The following is a 15,243-nucleotide window of genomic DNA, read 5'->3' as shown; positions in this document are numbered from 1 at the left end:
TTCTACCATTGTAGTGCAATGGAGGGATGGGGTGAGAAGAGGGCCCAGTGCTGTAATCGAATCCCAAGCCTGGCCTCCGCCGCTAACGTCACAGACGAGCAACAGTGCGTCACCACATTCCTCCCATGACGTCCGCGCGTGAAGGCAAGAACTGGCCCACCGGGGAAGGCAGAAGTCTTAAAGAAGAGATCTTCCTTTCTCGTCCTTTTTATTTGGTAAGGTGTTTAAGGCATGCAGAAACGGACTACTATTCCCAGCTGGCGTTGCGCGCTGCGCACGCGCACAGAGTCCAGCCAGGGGGCGCGGCAAACTTTTGGGAGTGATTGACGTCCCTTTAGTCCAACCAGAAGGCAGATTTGGCGATCGAAACCCAATCCCGACCTCATAGACCCCACCCTTTCATTCTTAGTTCGCGGCTTCCTTGAGGGAGTGACGGGCTCCGCTGCCTTAGAGGGCTCAGTTTCCTTTGATGGACATTGCTACTGATGAATCAGAGCGCTGGGAAGTCGAGAGCGTGTTGAAAAGCATGACTTGAGGCCAATAGCTTAGCAGCAGGATCCGGCACCATCCAATCACTTCTCCCGGCACCGCCAATCACTCGGGACCCCGCCCCCAGCGCGTGACGTAAGTAGGGTGGGTAGCAACAGTTGCCCCGGTGAGGGAAACGGAGGCGCCATAGCCACGGTAGTCGTGGCGACCAAGCAACCCGGCAACGCGAGTCAACAACAACAACAGCCCGGCCGACCCCCACCCCCACCCCACCCCCGGCCCGTCCCGGGGACCCCGGCACGTTCCTTCGCCCTTCCAGCATCGCCTCTAAGACCTCTGGAAAGGCCTTCGGCGGACAGAAGTGGGGAGAAGCCGAGGTAACCGGGGCGGCCCCAGGGTGGGAGGCCGGACCTGGGCGGATGGTTGGACCCGGGCAGCGTGTGTCGCTGAAGTCCTAGTCCAGGGGGAAGGGGCGGGCGATCAAAATGGCGGCGGCGACAGTCGGGGCCGTGGGGGAGGGGGCCGTGGCCCGGCTGGGGCGACACCACCCGCCCTCCAGCACCGCGGCCCGGCCCCCGTGAGGGGCGGGCGCTCGCAGGCCGACTGCAAGTGGAGGTCGACCGGCCGCGGGGGCTTTTATATGTCGGGAGGCGCGGAGGGGCGGGTCTGGGGAGGCTAGGCCAATGGGAGCGAGGGAGGAGTGAGGCGGGACCGATGTGGGTAGGCGGGGTGAGGTGGGGAAGGTGTGGGCGGGGCGGGGCCGGGCCCCCAGGCACCAAATAGGGCAGCTACTGCTGGGACCTCTTTGCTCCCCTAAGCGGAGCAAGGCCACCTGTGCTGTGTGCCTCAAGAAACCCAAGTCGTCTCCCGGACTCTGTGCCTACACCTGAGGCCTCAGTTTTTCATCCTGTGAAATGGGGAGAATCATTTTCACCGCCTCTCTTTTGCATTTCAGGGACTTTTGATTACTTTCAGGAATATATCCAGGGCTCATTTTTTAACTCTCTACTGTTTCTGAATGTGGTTTGATAGCTTAACTGTTAGCTAGTATCGATTTCAATCCTGCTATCAGTTCCCAAATCTGCCAGAGGTAGTTTCATGGAGCTGTAAGTTAGGAGTGTAGTATGAATTTAGCATGGAGGGTTTGTTTTTCCAAAAACGAAGCCCACAACTGGGAGGAGTGATCTTGTGTGGCTGAGTTAGAGGAACAGAAACTTGGTTGTTTCTCTGTGGGCCGCTGTCTTTGAGCTGGTGTTGTTCAGGGAAGGGCACTATACCTGGAGGTGAGCCCTTTCTTACCTGTTCTGCCCATTAAGGTCTTCCTTTCTGGGAATAGGGAACAAATAGTGTCTCAGGATGTTTCTTAGCTTCTTTAAGCTGCTTCTTTTTTCCATACACATGTTTTGGTGTCAATCAAGTTAGTGTCAGCTGGATCACATGTCACTGAGGAGGTACCAGCTTCCAGAGCCACTTGGACAGGACACCGAGGTCAGAAGGAAGGGGAAGTGAGCCACTGCTTTGGAGGGGGGAATTTTTTTCTCCTCAATAACTAGCTGGGCCAAGTCCACTTTGGTTCTTCTTGTCTTGCTTTGGAGCTTGGCATTAGCAGAGCAAAGTGACTGTGTGCAAACTGCAACCCTTTGCTTTTGAAATCAATCAATAAACTTCAAGAGGGATCATCTCAGGCTCTCCTAATCTTTCCCCCAAGAATTTGATACAAGACCAGGGAGTAGCGTACTTCTGGGAATCTTCTTAGACCAGACCCTTTTTAAGAGGTGACAGGACCTTAAGGAAAGAGATAAATTTTCAGTAAAAATTTGGAGGTACCAAGTTGCCAGGAGGATCATCAGCAGCTGTTAGAAAGACAAATTTGAGCAGAAAGTGATGTCAGTTCTTAGCTAGTCTAGTTGACTGTTGCCCCTTCACTGCCCCACTTTTGCAATTTGAACCCAAGCCCAAAGGAGTCTTTTGATTGAATAAAGTAAGGAACAAAGGCATGGTTTGGATGTCCTTGAAACTATCTACTGTTTTCTACTTGTGTGTTCTTTTGTCAGTTAACTTCTTGTGGCCCTCAATTTCCTCTCCTCTAAGTGATTCCTTGCTAATGATTTTACTCTCCTTCCTGTGCTGTGGATCCAATAAAAGAATACAATGTTGAACATCAAATACATAGTAATTGCTCAAACTGTGTTAGCTGCTACTGTTATTATGATGATAGTTGTTTCCAGCTCAGCCCTCAGAATTACACTGTTCGCATTTATTTTTATCATTTTGAATTGTGTGACTGCCTGGTGACTTTAAGAGTTGACTTGCTGGGCCATGTGGGCGATGATCCCAGGAAGCTGGATACCAGGATTCCAGTTTCTAGTGGAAAAGTGTTATACCCCTTGCTCCTGAATGGCCTGTCTCCAACTTTAGGGGAGTAGTCAGTAAGAAAAATTGTCCCTGGGCTGGAGGCTCATGCTCAGCCCCAAGTCTTTCTTCATTTCAGGAGGCTTCTGGGTGAGGCAGGGGTGTGGGTATTGTGGGAAGGGTGGGGACCTAGGCAAGTTATCTCTGAAACAAAAATCCTTGCCTTCTCCTCCCACCACCTGCCCCCACATCTTGGGGGCTGGGGACAAGGGATTGATCAAGCAGAGCCCTCCAAGGACACAATCTGCAGATTGAAACTGCTCATAGTCTTGCTCACTAGTTATGTGTTCCCAGCATAGCACATAGCACTCATTAGCACATAGCACTCATAGCACATAGCACTCATTAGACAATAAAAGTGTGCCCAACAGTGTGCTATGAACTGGTGATGGAATGATGGACAAGGCAGGCCATCGTCAGAAATGCCTAGTCTTCATACCTATTATGGGTGAGTTATTGACAAGTCTTATAAACTAACTGGACATAGAGGATGGGGGAAGCCCCCATTCATTATACATAATTTTTCCATTGCCCCTCAAGTTCATTATTTTTTTTAAAGATTTATTTTATTTATTTATGTATATAAGAGCTGGGGTGTGGGCTAGAGGTGTTGGAGGTGAGAGAATTCACCAGAGACAGAGTGAGGAGCAGAACCTTCAGATTGACTGAAATACACTGCTGAGGGTAGCAGCAGGTGAGACAGAAGAGGTCTGCTGTGCCGTGTGTGTTAGTCCCCTGGCCGGGGATTGAACTTGTGCTTCAGTGGCTAGTGATAGCTTCATAGTGCTGAGACTTAACCACTTGCGCCACCAAGGAGACCCTCACGTTCGTTTTTGAAGCTATTCTCTAGACGAGGAAAGTGAGTTATCTTTCTATTTCCTTTGGGGGGCAGTGTTCAAAAAGCAAGCCATTCAGGTAAAGAACTAGCGTTAAAAACAGGTTGTCCGACTGTGGCCATCATCTGTTTTTTTGTATGACACATGAGTAAATGTAAATACAAATTTCGTATTTTTAAATGAATGGGGGGATATCACATGTTTCTTAATTTATGTTTATGGAGGTAATATTGTCTTACAACACTGTGTTTCAGGAGTTTAGATTCACACCTCTACAAATATATGTTCTCACACTGCACCCACCATTAATCTTCCACCATAGGCCATTGAGCCCCATTCTCCCTTCAAAAGAAGATTTTGTGACACAAATCACTGTATCATGACATGAGAAAATTACATGAAATTCAAATTGCGGTGTCTGGAAATGCAGGTTTATTGGCACACAGTCATGCTCATTTGTTTACATATCATATGTGGCTGCTTTCGTACTACAATAGCAGAATATTTGTAACAGAGACTGTCTTCCCACAAATCCAAAAATGTTGTCTTGCTTGACCCATTCTCCAAAAGAGCTGTTGGCTTTGGAGACAGGCAAAGCCATGAGTGCTTTTCTTGGTAGTTTCATTGCCAAGGGACAGACTGATGGAGCAATCCTCTGTGTTACATGCTGTACTAAATAAAGAAAGGGGGTTCATATTCAAAGAGATGGGGAACATCTCATGCTGTAAAGATACTTGTGACTCATTCCTTCCTGTGGTATACACCTGTAGAACTCTGCTTAATCTAATAATCTACAAATGGAAAAACAGTGTTCCTGGGTCAGATGTGGTAAACTTGGCCTTCTGTATCATCCTTCCTGGAGATTGACAATGACAGTGGTGGGAAGGCCTCCAACAGAAAAGTCTGTCTAACTGTAATGTCAGTCTTCCACCTCCCCTTTGGGTACTGATCACCACTCTCTCTGAGTGGAAGGAATGAGAGCCATGGGTTCTGTAAATCAGGGAGGAGAAAGCACCAGCAAGTGTGGAGCTTTTAAAGCCCTTTCTTTGTGGGAGGGGCCACGAGGGCCAGCTCTCCCAGGACCAAGAAAGCCCAAGTCAGGGTTTCTCAGAGAGTGCCCCTAGGACCACCTGACTTGGGATCAATGGGGGGACAGTTGGTTCAAATAGCAGGTTGCAGGCCATGTCAGACTCTGGGCAGTGGGACTCAGGAACTTGCATTTATCTAGTGATGGTGAACACCAGCAGAGCCTGAAATGATCCTTCTGGTGATAATCAACACCAGAGTCAGATTGATTCCTCCTCCATACCTCTTTCCAAGAGCTCAGGGATTGTGTCTGTCTCCTTCAACCTCCATCCCCACCTGGCATGAATATTTGTTGAATGAATAATAGTAATAGCAGTTTCTACTTCTTAGCACTTATTTAGAACTGGACTGATTTCACTAGATCATTATAATTGCCCTACCTATGAATTGGGTGTTCTCATCATCCCCAGGTGACAATTGGGGAAACTGAGACCCAGAGAAAGGTCAGTAATGTGTACATGGATTAAGTGAGAGACATACTAGGGTTCATGTCAATGTGAGTCTGATGCTATGTGACTTGAACACCTGAGCTGGGCTAGAGTTTGGACACAGTATGTCTAAAAGAGGCTCCTCCTATGCTGTCAAAAAGGAGTTTAGAGAGAGCAGGGACTGCAAGCAGTAAGCAACAGCCTCTTTTCTTTCTAGGTGGGCAATCTCCCCCCTGCCCGAGTCCCTGGCAGGAGAGCCCTGAGACTAGCTGCCTTGCCTGGTGGGGGAGACCAAGATAGCTTCCTGAGACCTAGATTCTGGGCCCAGCCCATCTACCTCTGCCCCTCCCCAACCTGCCCCAAGCTCTATGAGCACACTGAAATGCAGACAGAAGCCCCTGTACTCAGCAGCTCAAATCCCTGGCCACTGGAATGGAGGCAGGGCCGGGAGATTTTTTTTTTCCCTGGAGCCTTGTGAAAGGACAAGCACTGCCTACAGGATCAGACTGAACTCCTTAGCAACCCTGCATTGCATCCATTTCACAGATGGGGCAGTGGAGGTGCAGAAGGCGAGGGCTTCCCCCCGCACTGCCCCCCCCTTCTTATCACACAGCTGGGATTGTGCATCAGCCCCAGGGTTCTTTTCTTACCAACCTTATCACCTACTGACTCAGACATTTCTTTGGGTTTGGCATCAAAGAGCAAAACCTAGATACTGAGGCCGCCGGGTGGGTACTAAGGGGAGGCAGGAAGAAGTGGGGGTTGCTTTGCTACCTGGATTCCTGGGGCTGCTGGAGTGGGCTTCCCATGCTCAGTTCTGCTGTTCTGACTGGGGCCTCGGACAGTGAGGTGAATGAAGGTGAGATTTAGGTCTCCCCATGTGAAAAATCGGGACATGGCATTTATGATTATGAGAAATAGGTGAGCCTTTGGCCTGCCTCCCTGACTAGGACAGGGGGCTAAGAGTACATGTACCCCTTCCTCATCAGTTGCTTCCATAATTCTGCAGGTTACCACAGCCTGGTTTTGCTCATGGATAGAATGGGTGTGGTGACTCCTCCCTCACTGTGAGGCCCTAACCACAGGGAATCCCTCCTGAGGCTCCCAGTGCATTGCAGCAGTTGTTTTTCTTCTCCTCCTTCCCCTTGAAAGTCCAACCACTGAGTCTTCCTACAGCCTGCTGGGGCACCTTGGCCACAGGTGTCACTGCAGGGTCACTGATGGTTATAGGCAATCACAGGCAAGGCTTCCGAACTCAAATACTTCAGGACCAAGCTGGGCCATGAAGGTGTTGGGGGCTGGAGCTTTTCCTTTTACCTACTTATGCATTTGTCACAGTCTTCAAGGTGGGCATATTAGTGTAGGCCCTACCCCTCCCCATCCATCTGCCCATTCCCTGCTGTGGTGGGGCTTAGGGAGAGGGGACAGGGACTGGTGAAAAAAGGAAGAGCTTAGCTAGAGGGATAGTGTGGGCCTGGGGAGAGGGAGGATGGAAAGGACCTGTTCCTAGCCCAGTTCCTGAGATAGGATCCACTGCCCTTTAGTAGCCAGAAAAGCTGCCTCCACCCACTGAAACTGGCCCCATTCTGAAGTCAGCAGTGGCTGCTGGGCTTGCCCTGTGGTCAGGGACTGCTTCCAGCCCTCTCTTACATCTGGTGTGCAGACATACAAGTGTTCCTGGGCTAGGGCCTAAAGCCCCTGTGGCCATGAGCAGCCCAGGGGGTGGTGATTTTGGGACTCAGACACCTTCCTTGTGTCTGGCACCCCACTAGGAATGATACTCAACTGAGAATCCAAGCCCAGATGGCAGGCATGAAGAGAACTGGCACAGGTTCCCTGGGAGACAGCTTTCCCCAGGACTTTCTTTGCTGGCAGCTAGCCAACTGTTAGTCAAGGGCTCAGAAAGCCCAGAGTTCAAACTCAGCCCTGCCACTTTCCTGCTGTGCGGTCTGGGGTAAGCTCCTTGATCTCTCTGAGCCTTAGCTCTTCATCTGGTAGACCAAACTCATACAACTGACTGGTTGTTGCAAAGTATACAATGAAATACTGTTAAAAAAAAAAAAAAAAGTCCTCAATGCAGTGTCCAGCCTACCAGAACCCTTAAGGGAACTGTACCATTTTTCTCTGGGGGAGGGCCCTACTCATCATCCCCTCACCCCACACAGGGGTCCCCCAGGCACCTAGGACTGGGAAGAAAGAAGCAGCAGTCCTTGCCAGGGGTGAGTAGAAGATGTACAGACCAGCCTCAGTTCCCCTGCAGATGGACTGGTTATATCTGGCCACCAGCCTCGGGATTTAATTAAGTTAGTGATGAACCCAAATGTGTCTCCAGGGAAAACTGTCCCTCGTTTCCTTTACTTGTAGATTAATTCGTGTTTTCCCTTCTTTTTTCTTTTCTTCCTCTCCCCTCCCCTTCTTCCCAAGGAAGGAAAAAAAAGCCTTATTTATTATCATTTCCCCACTGTTGGCATGGCAACACAGGCGTATGTTACTGAGCTACAGGCAGCTCCACAACCATCCCAGCCGCCACAGGCCCCACAACAGGCCCAGCCCCAGCTGACACCACCACCACCAGCGGCGCCCCAGCCTCCCCAGCCACCCACCGCTACCACCCCCCAGCCCCAGTATGTCACGGAGCTCCAGAGTCCCCAGCCCCAGGCACAGCCACCGGGTGGCCAGAAGCAGTATGTGACGGAGCTCCCAGCCGCCCCAACGCCATCACAGCCAGCCGGTGCGCCCACCCCAACCCCAGTGTCCCAGCAGTACATTGTGGTCACCGTCTCCGGTAAGTGGCTATGTGTCCAGAGCCAGGGTGCTCTGCGAACAACTCCAGGAGGAGTTTGCACAGCCCAGCATCCTGGACGTGGGGCCTCAGTGATGCCCTCCATCACTTTCTGTGCCTGTCATCAGCATGCATGGCAGGTTCAAATTTGCTGGGGTTCCTGGGTGGGATTTGGGGGCATTCTGGGAAAGGAACAATAAGGTCAAGCAGGGAGGCCTCCATGCCCCCAACTCCTTCACACCACAGCAGCTCTTACAGCTGTTTCTGTCTGTGTCCCCAAGCAAGCTGTCACTTGAAGAAAGGACTGGGAAGTGGATTTAAATTGGCAGACATCTGCTGGAAACAGAGGGTGAACCCATGGCCACTGCACTGTAGGTCTGGCCTTGAGACTCACCATCCCTCAGCTACTCTGCCTCAGTTTCCACATAAAGGCATCATGATGGTTTTGTGCTCTTAGGAGATGAGGTTGGCTGGGGGACCAGAGGAATTACCTCCTTTCAGGAGGGGCCTTTTCTTATCTGGCAGGACCCAGAAACTCAGGGGGATTACCAGCTGGGCAAATTCAAAAGCATGTGGCCTCTATTTATCCCTCTGACTTCTCCTTGAGCCCATGGAGAAAATAGCCAGAAAGCTGGGGTCTTGGAGCCCAGGGTTTCCACCTGGAACAACTTCCCCATGCTCTACTTCTTCCCAGGATCTGGATGGATTGAGCAGAGGGAACCAGAGGGGAAGGTTAGGCCTGGCAGTCACTTCCCTGGGGGAAAAGATGGGATTCAGACCAGGACTGGGCATTGTGGCATTTGCAGTGTGCTCTACGGAGGGAAGGGGGGTGGCTGTCGTAAAACCCTGTGTTGAGACTAGGCCCAGACCTTCTAGAGTGGAAAAGTTGGTGGCAGGGATCCTGAGAACATCCCCCATCTTCAGAGGCTGTGGAAAGGGCAGGTCAGGATCAAGTTTTAGGACGATAGGAGAATCAAGTTGAATATGTAGCAATTGATGTGGCTCCATGGGACCAGGCAGGTGCCACTGGGGCCCTGGGCAATGTCCTGGAGGTTCCTGTCAGTGACTACCACATGGACTGGCATGGAACGATGTCATGGAGGGATGTCGAGTGAGAGCCTTGCTAAGCACAGAGTCAAGGCCAGGTCAGTTTGTGGCCAGTGTCTCTAGGCCACAAATCTGTGGGTTTTCAGCACTGCATAGTGATCTACTGTTTCCTCTTGGATGTATCCCCCACTCTCCCTCACCTCCACCTGTCTCACTCTGTGCTGCTGACCCCGACCTTGTTACTGACCTCACTAGGGGCTAGGCCCCAATGACAAAAAAGACCTGTCTTCCCTGCAACTAGCTTCCCAGGCCTTGGAATCTGTCTGCATCCACCAGCTCTGCCTTCTCCCAGTTGGCAGATTGCATTAGCCCTACCTATCATGGACCACCCTGTTTAGGACTTAATCCTGCCATCAGCCCTCAGCACTCTCCTGACAATCTTTCCCAAAGGCCCACAAGAATGAAACAGGATCCCAGGCTCTGCAACCCCTTTACCTGCCACCTCAGTCTTCACTTTGGTTTAAGTCAAAATTCTTCAAAAGCTTCACCCTCCCTTCCTTACTTTATGCCTCCATTGGGATCCTGTACAGCCCCCATATTGTCAATACACTGACAATGGCAATTCTTCTGTGGCCTTTGGCAGTGTCTGATAAGCTGTTCTTTCCTCTGGCACATGTTTCTGCTCTGGTCTCAGCCCACCTCCCTGCTGCCCTTATTCCCCTTCACTGCTTTTTCCTCTTCTCCCAGCTTTGTTAGCAATGACTCATCAGACTTGGGGCCACCTCTCTGCCCCACCTCTCTGCCCTACTCTCCCTTCATCTCCCAGTGTCTCGACTTTTTTTTGTTTGTTTGGTTTTGGTGTGGTTTTTTTTTTTTTAATTTTTTTTTAAGATTTATGTTTATTTATACAAGAACTGGGGTACAGGCCAGAGGTGGGGGAGGGTGAGAGGATTCACCAGAGACAGAGTGGGGAGCAGAACAGGCAGAGGGACCGAAGACACTGCTGAGGGGAGCAGGGCGCAAGGCAGGAGAGGTCTGCCGTACCATGTATGTCTCTCTCTGGCCAGCTGGGAATTGAACCCACGCTGTAGAGGCTGCAGACACCTTCACAGCACTGTACTCAACCTGCTGTGCCACCGGGGAGGCCCTGTCTTGACTTTTGATGCCACCTCTATGTGACAGTGCCCACATTGAGATCTATACCCAGGGTCCTGACTCTGAACCCCACCCACCTGTGACACATTCACAGTTAAACCGGCCTCTCATGCCAACGTGGCCGAATAGAAGGCTGGGTTTTCCCCCTCCTCAAATCTGCCATCCTTTGAGATTTCCCTATTCTAGTAAATATCACCTCAATACCTGGGTTAGCTTAGATGCCTGTCCTACCCACCCAGTAGCAAACATGGCCTCTTGGCTCCTCCTACTAAATCTAGCCAGAACCTTTCCCACCTGCCAGCCTCCACCCTGGCCCAACTGCCACTGTCATCCTTCATAGCCCACCTCTGCAACCACAGCCGGGAGACCCTGTGGACAACCGCAGATGAGGTCCTGTCACAGCCTTGGGGGCTGTGTCTGAGAAACCATAGTCTGGGCTTTCTGGGCTCCAGGAGAGCTGGCCCCTTGGGATCCCTCCCACAGGGAAGAACTTTAAAAGCCCCGCACTTGCCATCTCCCCTGCTCACATATGCCCACTCTCCTGCTCAGGCCTATTGACTTCCCAGCCCGGCCTGGTCCTCTGCACACTGCTACTGTTGTACTGGCCTTCCTGCTATTCCACACATCCACCAGATTCAGTCCAGTCTCCTGGCCTTCCCACACCTACAGGACTCTTGACCTTCCAATGGTCTTATCAATCGTGATGTCTCTGCTCAGATGCCACCTTGTTGATGCCCACTCCTGTACTGCTGACTCCCTGTCTCCTTACTTTATTTTTCATAACCTGTCACACCACCTGATAGTGATGATGCCATGCCCATTATCCATGAGGCCAAGGCTCTGTCCAGTCAGTCTTTGTGGAATGATTGGTGAAGTCTTGTGTGAATGCTGACCTGAAAAGCTCCTGGAAAGCTGAGAGTGGATAAGAGGCGCCTGTTGCCACTAGAGAGCTTTGCTCATACCCTCAGCCATCTGAGATTGGTCCTGGTCCAGCTGGTCACAGTCCCCAGAGGGGGAGGATCTGGAGTGGGTACAGGGCCAGGTTGCAAAAGAACCCTAAGTCCCAGCCCTCCTCCTCTCTTCCCTTGGCTTTTCCAACTCCTTGGTGCTTCCCCAAGGAGGCCCCAGTGGTTAGAGATCAAGGCACATGTGGTCTTTGAGTCATACAGACCCAGCTGGACTCTTATCTAGTTGTGGCACCTACACAGGTGACCTCTCCTTTGTCCGGGGCTGTTGGTGTGACTTGGGTTTCATTCCTTGGTAGGACTGTGGCTTAATCATCTGTCACAGTAGTTCTGGGGAATTGCATTTCCTTGCTGCTCCTGGCTCTGGCAGGAGTGAGTCTGTCACCAGAAGGTTAAATGGGTGATGCTCCCTTAATTTATTCTGAGGAAGAAAAGGAAGGTTTCCCAAGGTTCCTCCATGTTTCTCTCCCAGGTTAGTGTCCATTTTCTTTTCAGGGCAGCCTTTGGGCCACATGAGCTGGTCCCATGGGGTGGGGAGGGGTAACTGATATCAGTGAAGGCTACAGCAAGGTGCTTGGAGCCCTTCTAGTGCCAGAAGCAATCTGAGCTGACCAGGGAGCCAGGGAGTCATAGGGAGGGGCCCTGGACCCAGATCCTGAGTTCAGGCTGGAATCCTGCCAGGAGCAGCACCAGAAAGCAGTTCATGCAGCCCAGTCCCTGCCAGCTCTGCCTTAAGGTGACTTTGAAGATGATGGAACAGCAGCTCAAGTTTCCCTACTCAGAAACAATCCTCTAGATCCATAAATCCCTATTCAGAGGCCACTTGAAATTTGAGGCAGAGGTGCTATGGAGCCTGGCATCCCCCCAGGTAGGTGAAAGCCAACCTGCCTGTAGGGGATCAGGCTGACAGATGAGGGGCCACATCCACCCTCTCTTTCCTGCTTCTCTCTCCTTGGAGTTCTTGGGCATCTAAGAACCTTGTGCCTGGGAGAAGGACATGGGTGGTGTTTGTCAGAATCCCCAAGCACAGGTGGGTAAACTAAGGTTGGAGTGGACAAGGGTCACAGGACCGTGAGGGCATTAGGAACTTAGAGGTTCTCCCAGGAACCCTGACTGAAATCAATGAAAAGAGAGAATGGGCCAACCCAGTGGTGAAGGAAGAGGGCCCCAGCTGGGCACCCAGTCATCTCAGCCTCCCGCAGTCTTCTCCATCAAGCTTTAGTGGCATTGGAGGCATAAGTAGGTCTTGATGGGGAAGTGCGGGGGCTGGGGAGGAAGAGACGCTCATCAGATTGAGGGACAGGAAATCAGCTGCCACTTCCTGTAAGAGACTTGAGACAGTGGGGCCCTCCCTGGCTCATGCCCAGAAGGGGTATGACAGGCAGACAGATGCAGGCGCTGACAGACTCACATATACAGACACAGCTAGGGAAAGAAAGATACAGTGGCCTGGCCCTGCCTTGGCTACAGCAGACAGGGATGCACACATGAGAAGCCCCTGGTCTGAAGAGTAGACTTTGAACCTCACCTGTTTATCTTCGTGGCAGAGCCCATCTGGCCTGGTAAGCATGGGGGTCCCAGTCTTGAGTGACACCCCAGAGACAGGAGATGGGCAAGACTGCTTCTGGGGCTTTTCTGTTCCAGGCAGGACCCCAGGCCTCCAGCTGCTGAGGGTCACCCTCAAGGATCAGCCTTGGTGTTTTCATCAGAATCTCCAGGACTAGAAATTAGCTGGGGCTGGCCCCATACTTGCTGCCTACCCTGAGCCAAGCAGAACCTACCATTGGCTTCCCTCAGGCTAGACCTGGCTTCCTGTTCCTTGCAAACACCCAGATGCGGGGAGCCCTTCACATGACTCTGGCCTTTTACAGGTTTGTCCCAGGGGGGCTGACTCGCAAGGGCCTCCTCCCTCATTACTCAGGGGAGACTAAGTGGATTAGAGGGAAGATTCCAGCAAAACATAGGAAAATCAGTGCCTCAGAGGTATCTGGTCAAGCAGGCTTCATTTTATCCCAGTGTCTGCCGCACAGATGGCCAGGCTGTGGGGCCAATGGGAGGCTCCCTGATACCTCCTCCTACATCCTACACACACACACACACACACACACACACACACACAACCCCCACCTGTCTCTGCTCTAGACTTGGTCCCTGAAGTCTCCTTGCATCTGTGATAGCCATTCTGCCTGGCCCAGACGCTTCCTTGTCCCTACACAGCCAAAGCTCATCTCCCTCCTTTGGAAACTGAGTCCTCGGATGACCTGATACTGGGTTCCATGCATATTAGGAGGTGCACATAGGTATAGACATGGGCCTCTATCCTGGCCTGCTGGTTCTCAGCTACGTGACCTTGGCTAAGTCACTTAATTTTTCCCTGTCTCTGTTGCCTTATCTGAAAATGGGGGCAATAAAAATTCTTCCCATTTCTGGCTGCCCAGGAAGACCTAGCGCAGCACTGGGACACCAGAAGCACTCAGTGACTCCTGTCACTCCTTGTTCACCGCCTCCTGATCCTGCTAGGGGTCCCCAGGAGATGGAGCTGAGACCTTGGCTCCTTCTGGCAGCACCTTGGAGGAAAGGCAGGCATGTGTACACCCAGCCCCACCCTTGGAACTGCTGGGGGGTTTGGGGGGGAAGAGGATCAGGGTGAGGGTCTCACAGCCGGTGCCTCTAAGGGATACTCACCCATACTCACCCTCCTTGCCCCTCACCCCCACCCCAGCTTGCCTGTTAATCACTCAGGAAGATGTGCAGGAAACTCGACCTTCGCCCAACCAACTGATAGCATCTCTGGTACCAGCCTCCCTCCTGACCCTGCAGTACAGCCTCAGCCCCTATGAAGGCCCCGCTTGGGCTGGGCCTGCCGGGAGGGGGGTGTTTATTCCAAGAGGGCAGATGGGAGCTGTGCATCCACAGTGTGGGATTAGCTCCCCAAGGTTGCAGGTACAAAGCTGCCTGCACGCCCTAATGTTCCCAAAGAGTGGGCCAGGAGTGAGCTGTGCCAGACATTGGATGGACTTGGGGCTGGGGCAGGGTAGAAGCAGGTGGGCATCATGTTCTATGACTGCTGCTTCTCGTCTGCCTGTCAGCGTGAGTACCCACCTTCCCAACTCCAAGCCCCCTGCTGTCTCCATTGAGCTGAGGACAGAGAGGATAAGACAATGGAGAGGGAGGGGGCACTTGGCCACACACCAGCAATGCCACTCCTCTGGTAGCCTCCATCCCTGGGAAGTAAGGGTTCATCTCAGGGAAGGGGCCCCAGCTCCTTGGTCCTTCCAGGGTAATGGCGGGGGTCAATAACTGTCAGTTGTCAAGTCCTATCTGTTAGGAAGAAGGGTTCAGCCCTCTGGGCCTCTGCTATATCACAGCTCCTTGGTCACTCCTTCTGCTCTGGCTTTGGGAGGGGAAGGGAAGAGTGGGGATGATTCTGAATGATAAAGATCTGGGTCCTCCTGGCCCTTACCCACCCCAGTGGGCAAAGTTAGGGTTGACCAGGGCAGACAGGACTCTTAGAGGAGGGTTTGGCCCTGTTAGGGGTCAGCTTTGGGCTGCATCATCCCCTCCAGACTCAGGCTCAGGGTGGGAACCGGGCAGCAGGCAGAGCTGATCCCATGACCCCTCCTCACAGAAGGCACCATGCGGGCCAGTGAGACCGTGTCGGAGGCCAGTCCAGGCTCCACGGCCAGCCAGACCGGAGTCCCCACTCAGGTGGTTCAACAAGTACAGGGCGCCCAACAGGTAGGATGTATCCTTCCTCCAGGGGTGGGTGGGGAGAGCACGTGATGGGGGGCAGTGGTGGCCACAGGTACCTGGCTTCCGCTCCCACCCTGCCACCAGAACCATCTGTTCACCTATTCTTACTAAGATGTTCACCCCAGCTGCCCCTCCACTTACCCAGGGCCTCTCTGGGGAAGCCGGCGTGGCTCAGGCGCTTACTCTGCCCCCGCAGCGACTGCTGGTCCAGACAAGTGTGCAGGCCAAGCCAGGCCATGTGTCACCTCTTCAGCTCACCAACATCCCTGTGCCCCAGCAGGTAAGCCACC

General features: G+C 52.4%; 1 protein-coding gene across 12 annotated transcripts in view; it reads left to right on the top strand.

Moving 5' to 3' along the window:
• RFX1 (regulatory factor X1) overlaps nucleotides 1–15,243 on the top strand; it is a 38,944-nt gene continuing 23,701 nt past the window's right edge. Inside the window, exons 1-5 of one of the 12 annotated variants that reach the window (XM_054693314.1) lie at nucleotides 1–215; nucleotides 410–624; nucleotides 7,680–8,036; nucleotides 14,829–14,938; nucleotides 15,099–15,233. In XM_054693314.1, coding sequence (XP_054549289.1) covers nucleotides 7,721–8,036; nucleotides 14,829–14,938; nucleotides 15,099–15,233 — 561 coding nt within the window. In that variant the 5' untranslated portion in view covers nucleotides 1–215; nucleotides 410–624; nucleotides 7,680–7,720. Of the gene's footprint in view, nucleotides 216–408; nucleotides 625–648; nucleotides 867–7,154; nucleotides 7,206–7,675; nucleotides 8,037–13,638; nucleotides 13,994–14,828; nucleotides 14,939–15,098; nucleotides 15,234–15,243 lie in introns of those variants that run through there. The other 11 variants (XM_054693313.1, XM_054693308.1, XM_054693309.1 and 8 more) reach the window with 11 other exon arrangements.

This window comes from Talpa occidentalis, unplaced genomic scaffold (genome assembly GCF_014898055.3).
Source record: "Talpa occidentalis isolate TD23 unplaced genomic scaffold, MPIMG_talOcc4v2.1 talOcc4.12, whole genome shotgun sequence".
Taxonomy (NCBI): domain Eukaryota; kingdom Metazoa; phylum Chordata; class Mammalia; order Eulipotyphla; family Talpidae; genus Talpa; species Talpa occidentalis.
This window is presented reverse-complemented; position numbering and strand designations above follow the sequence as displayed.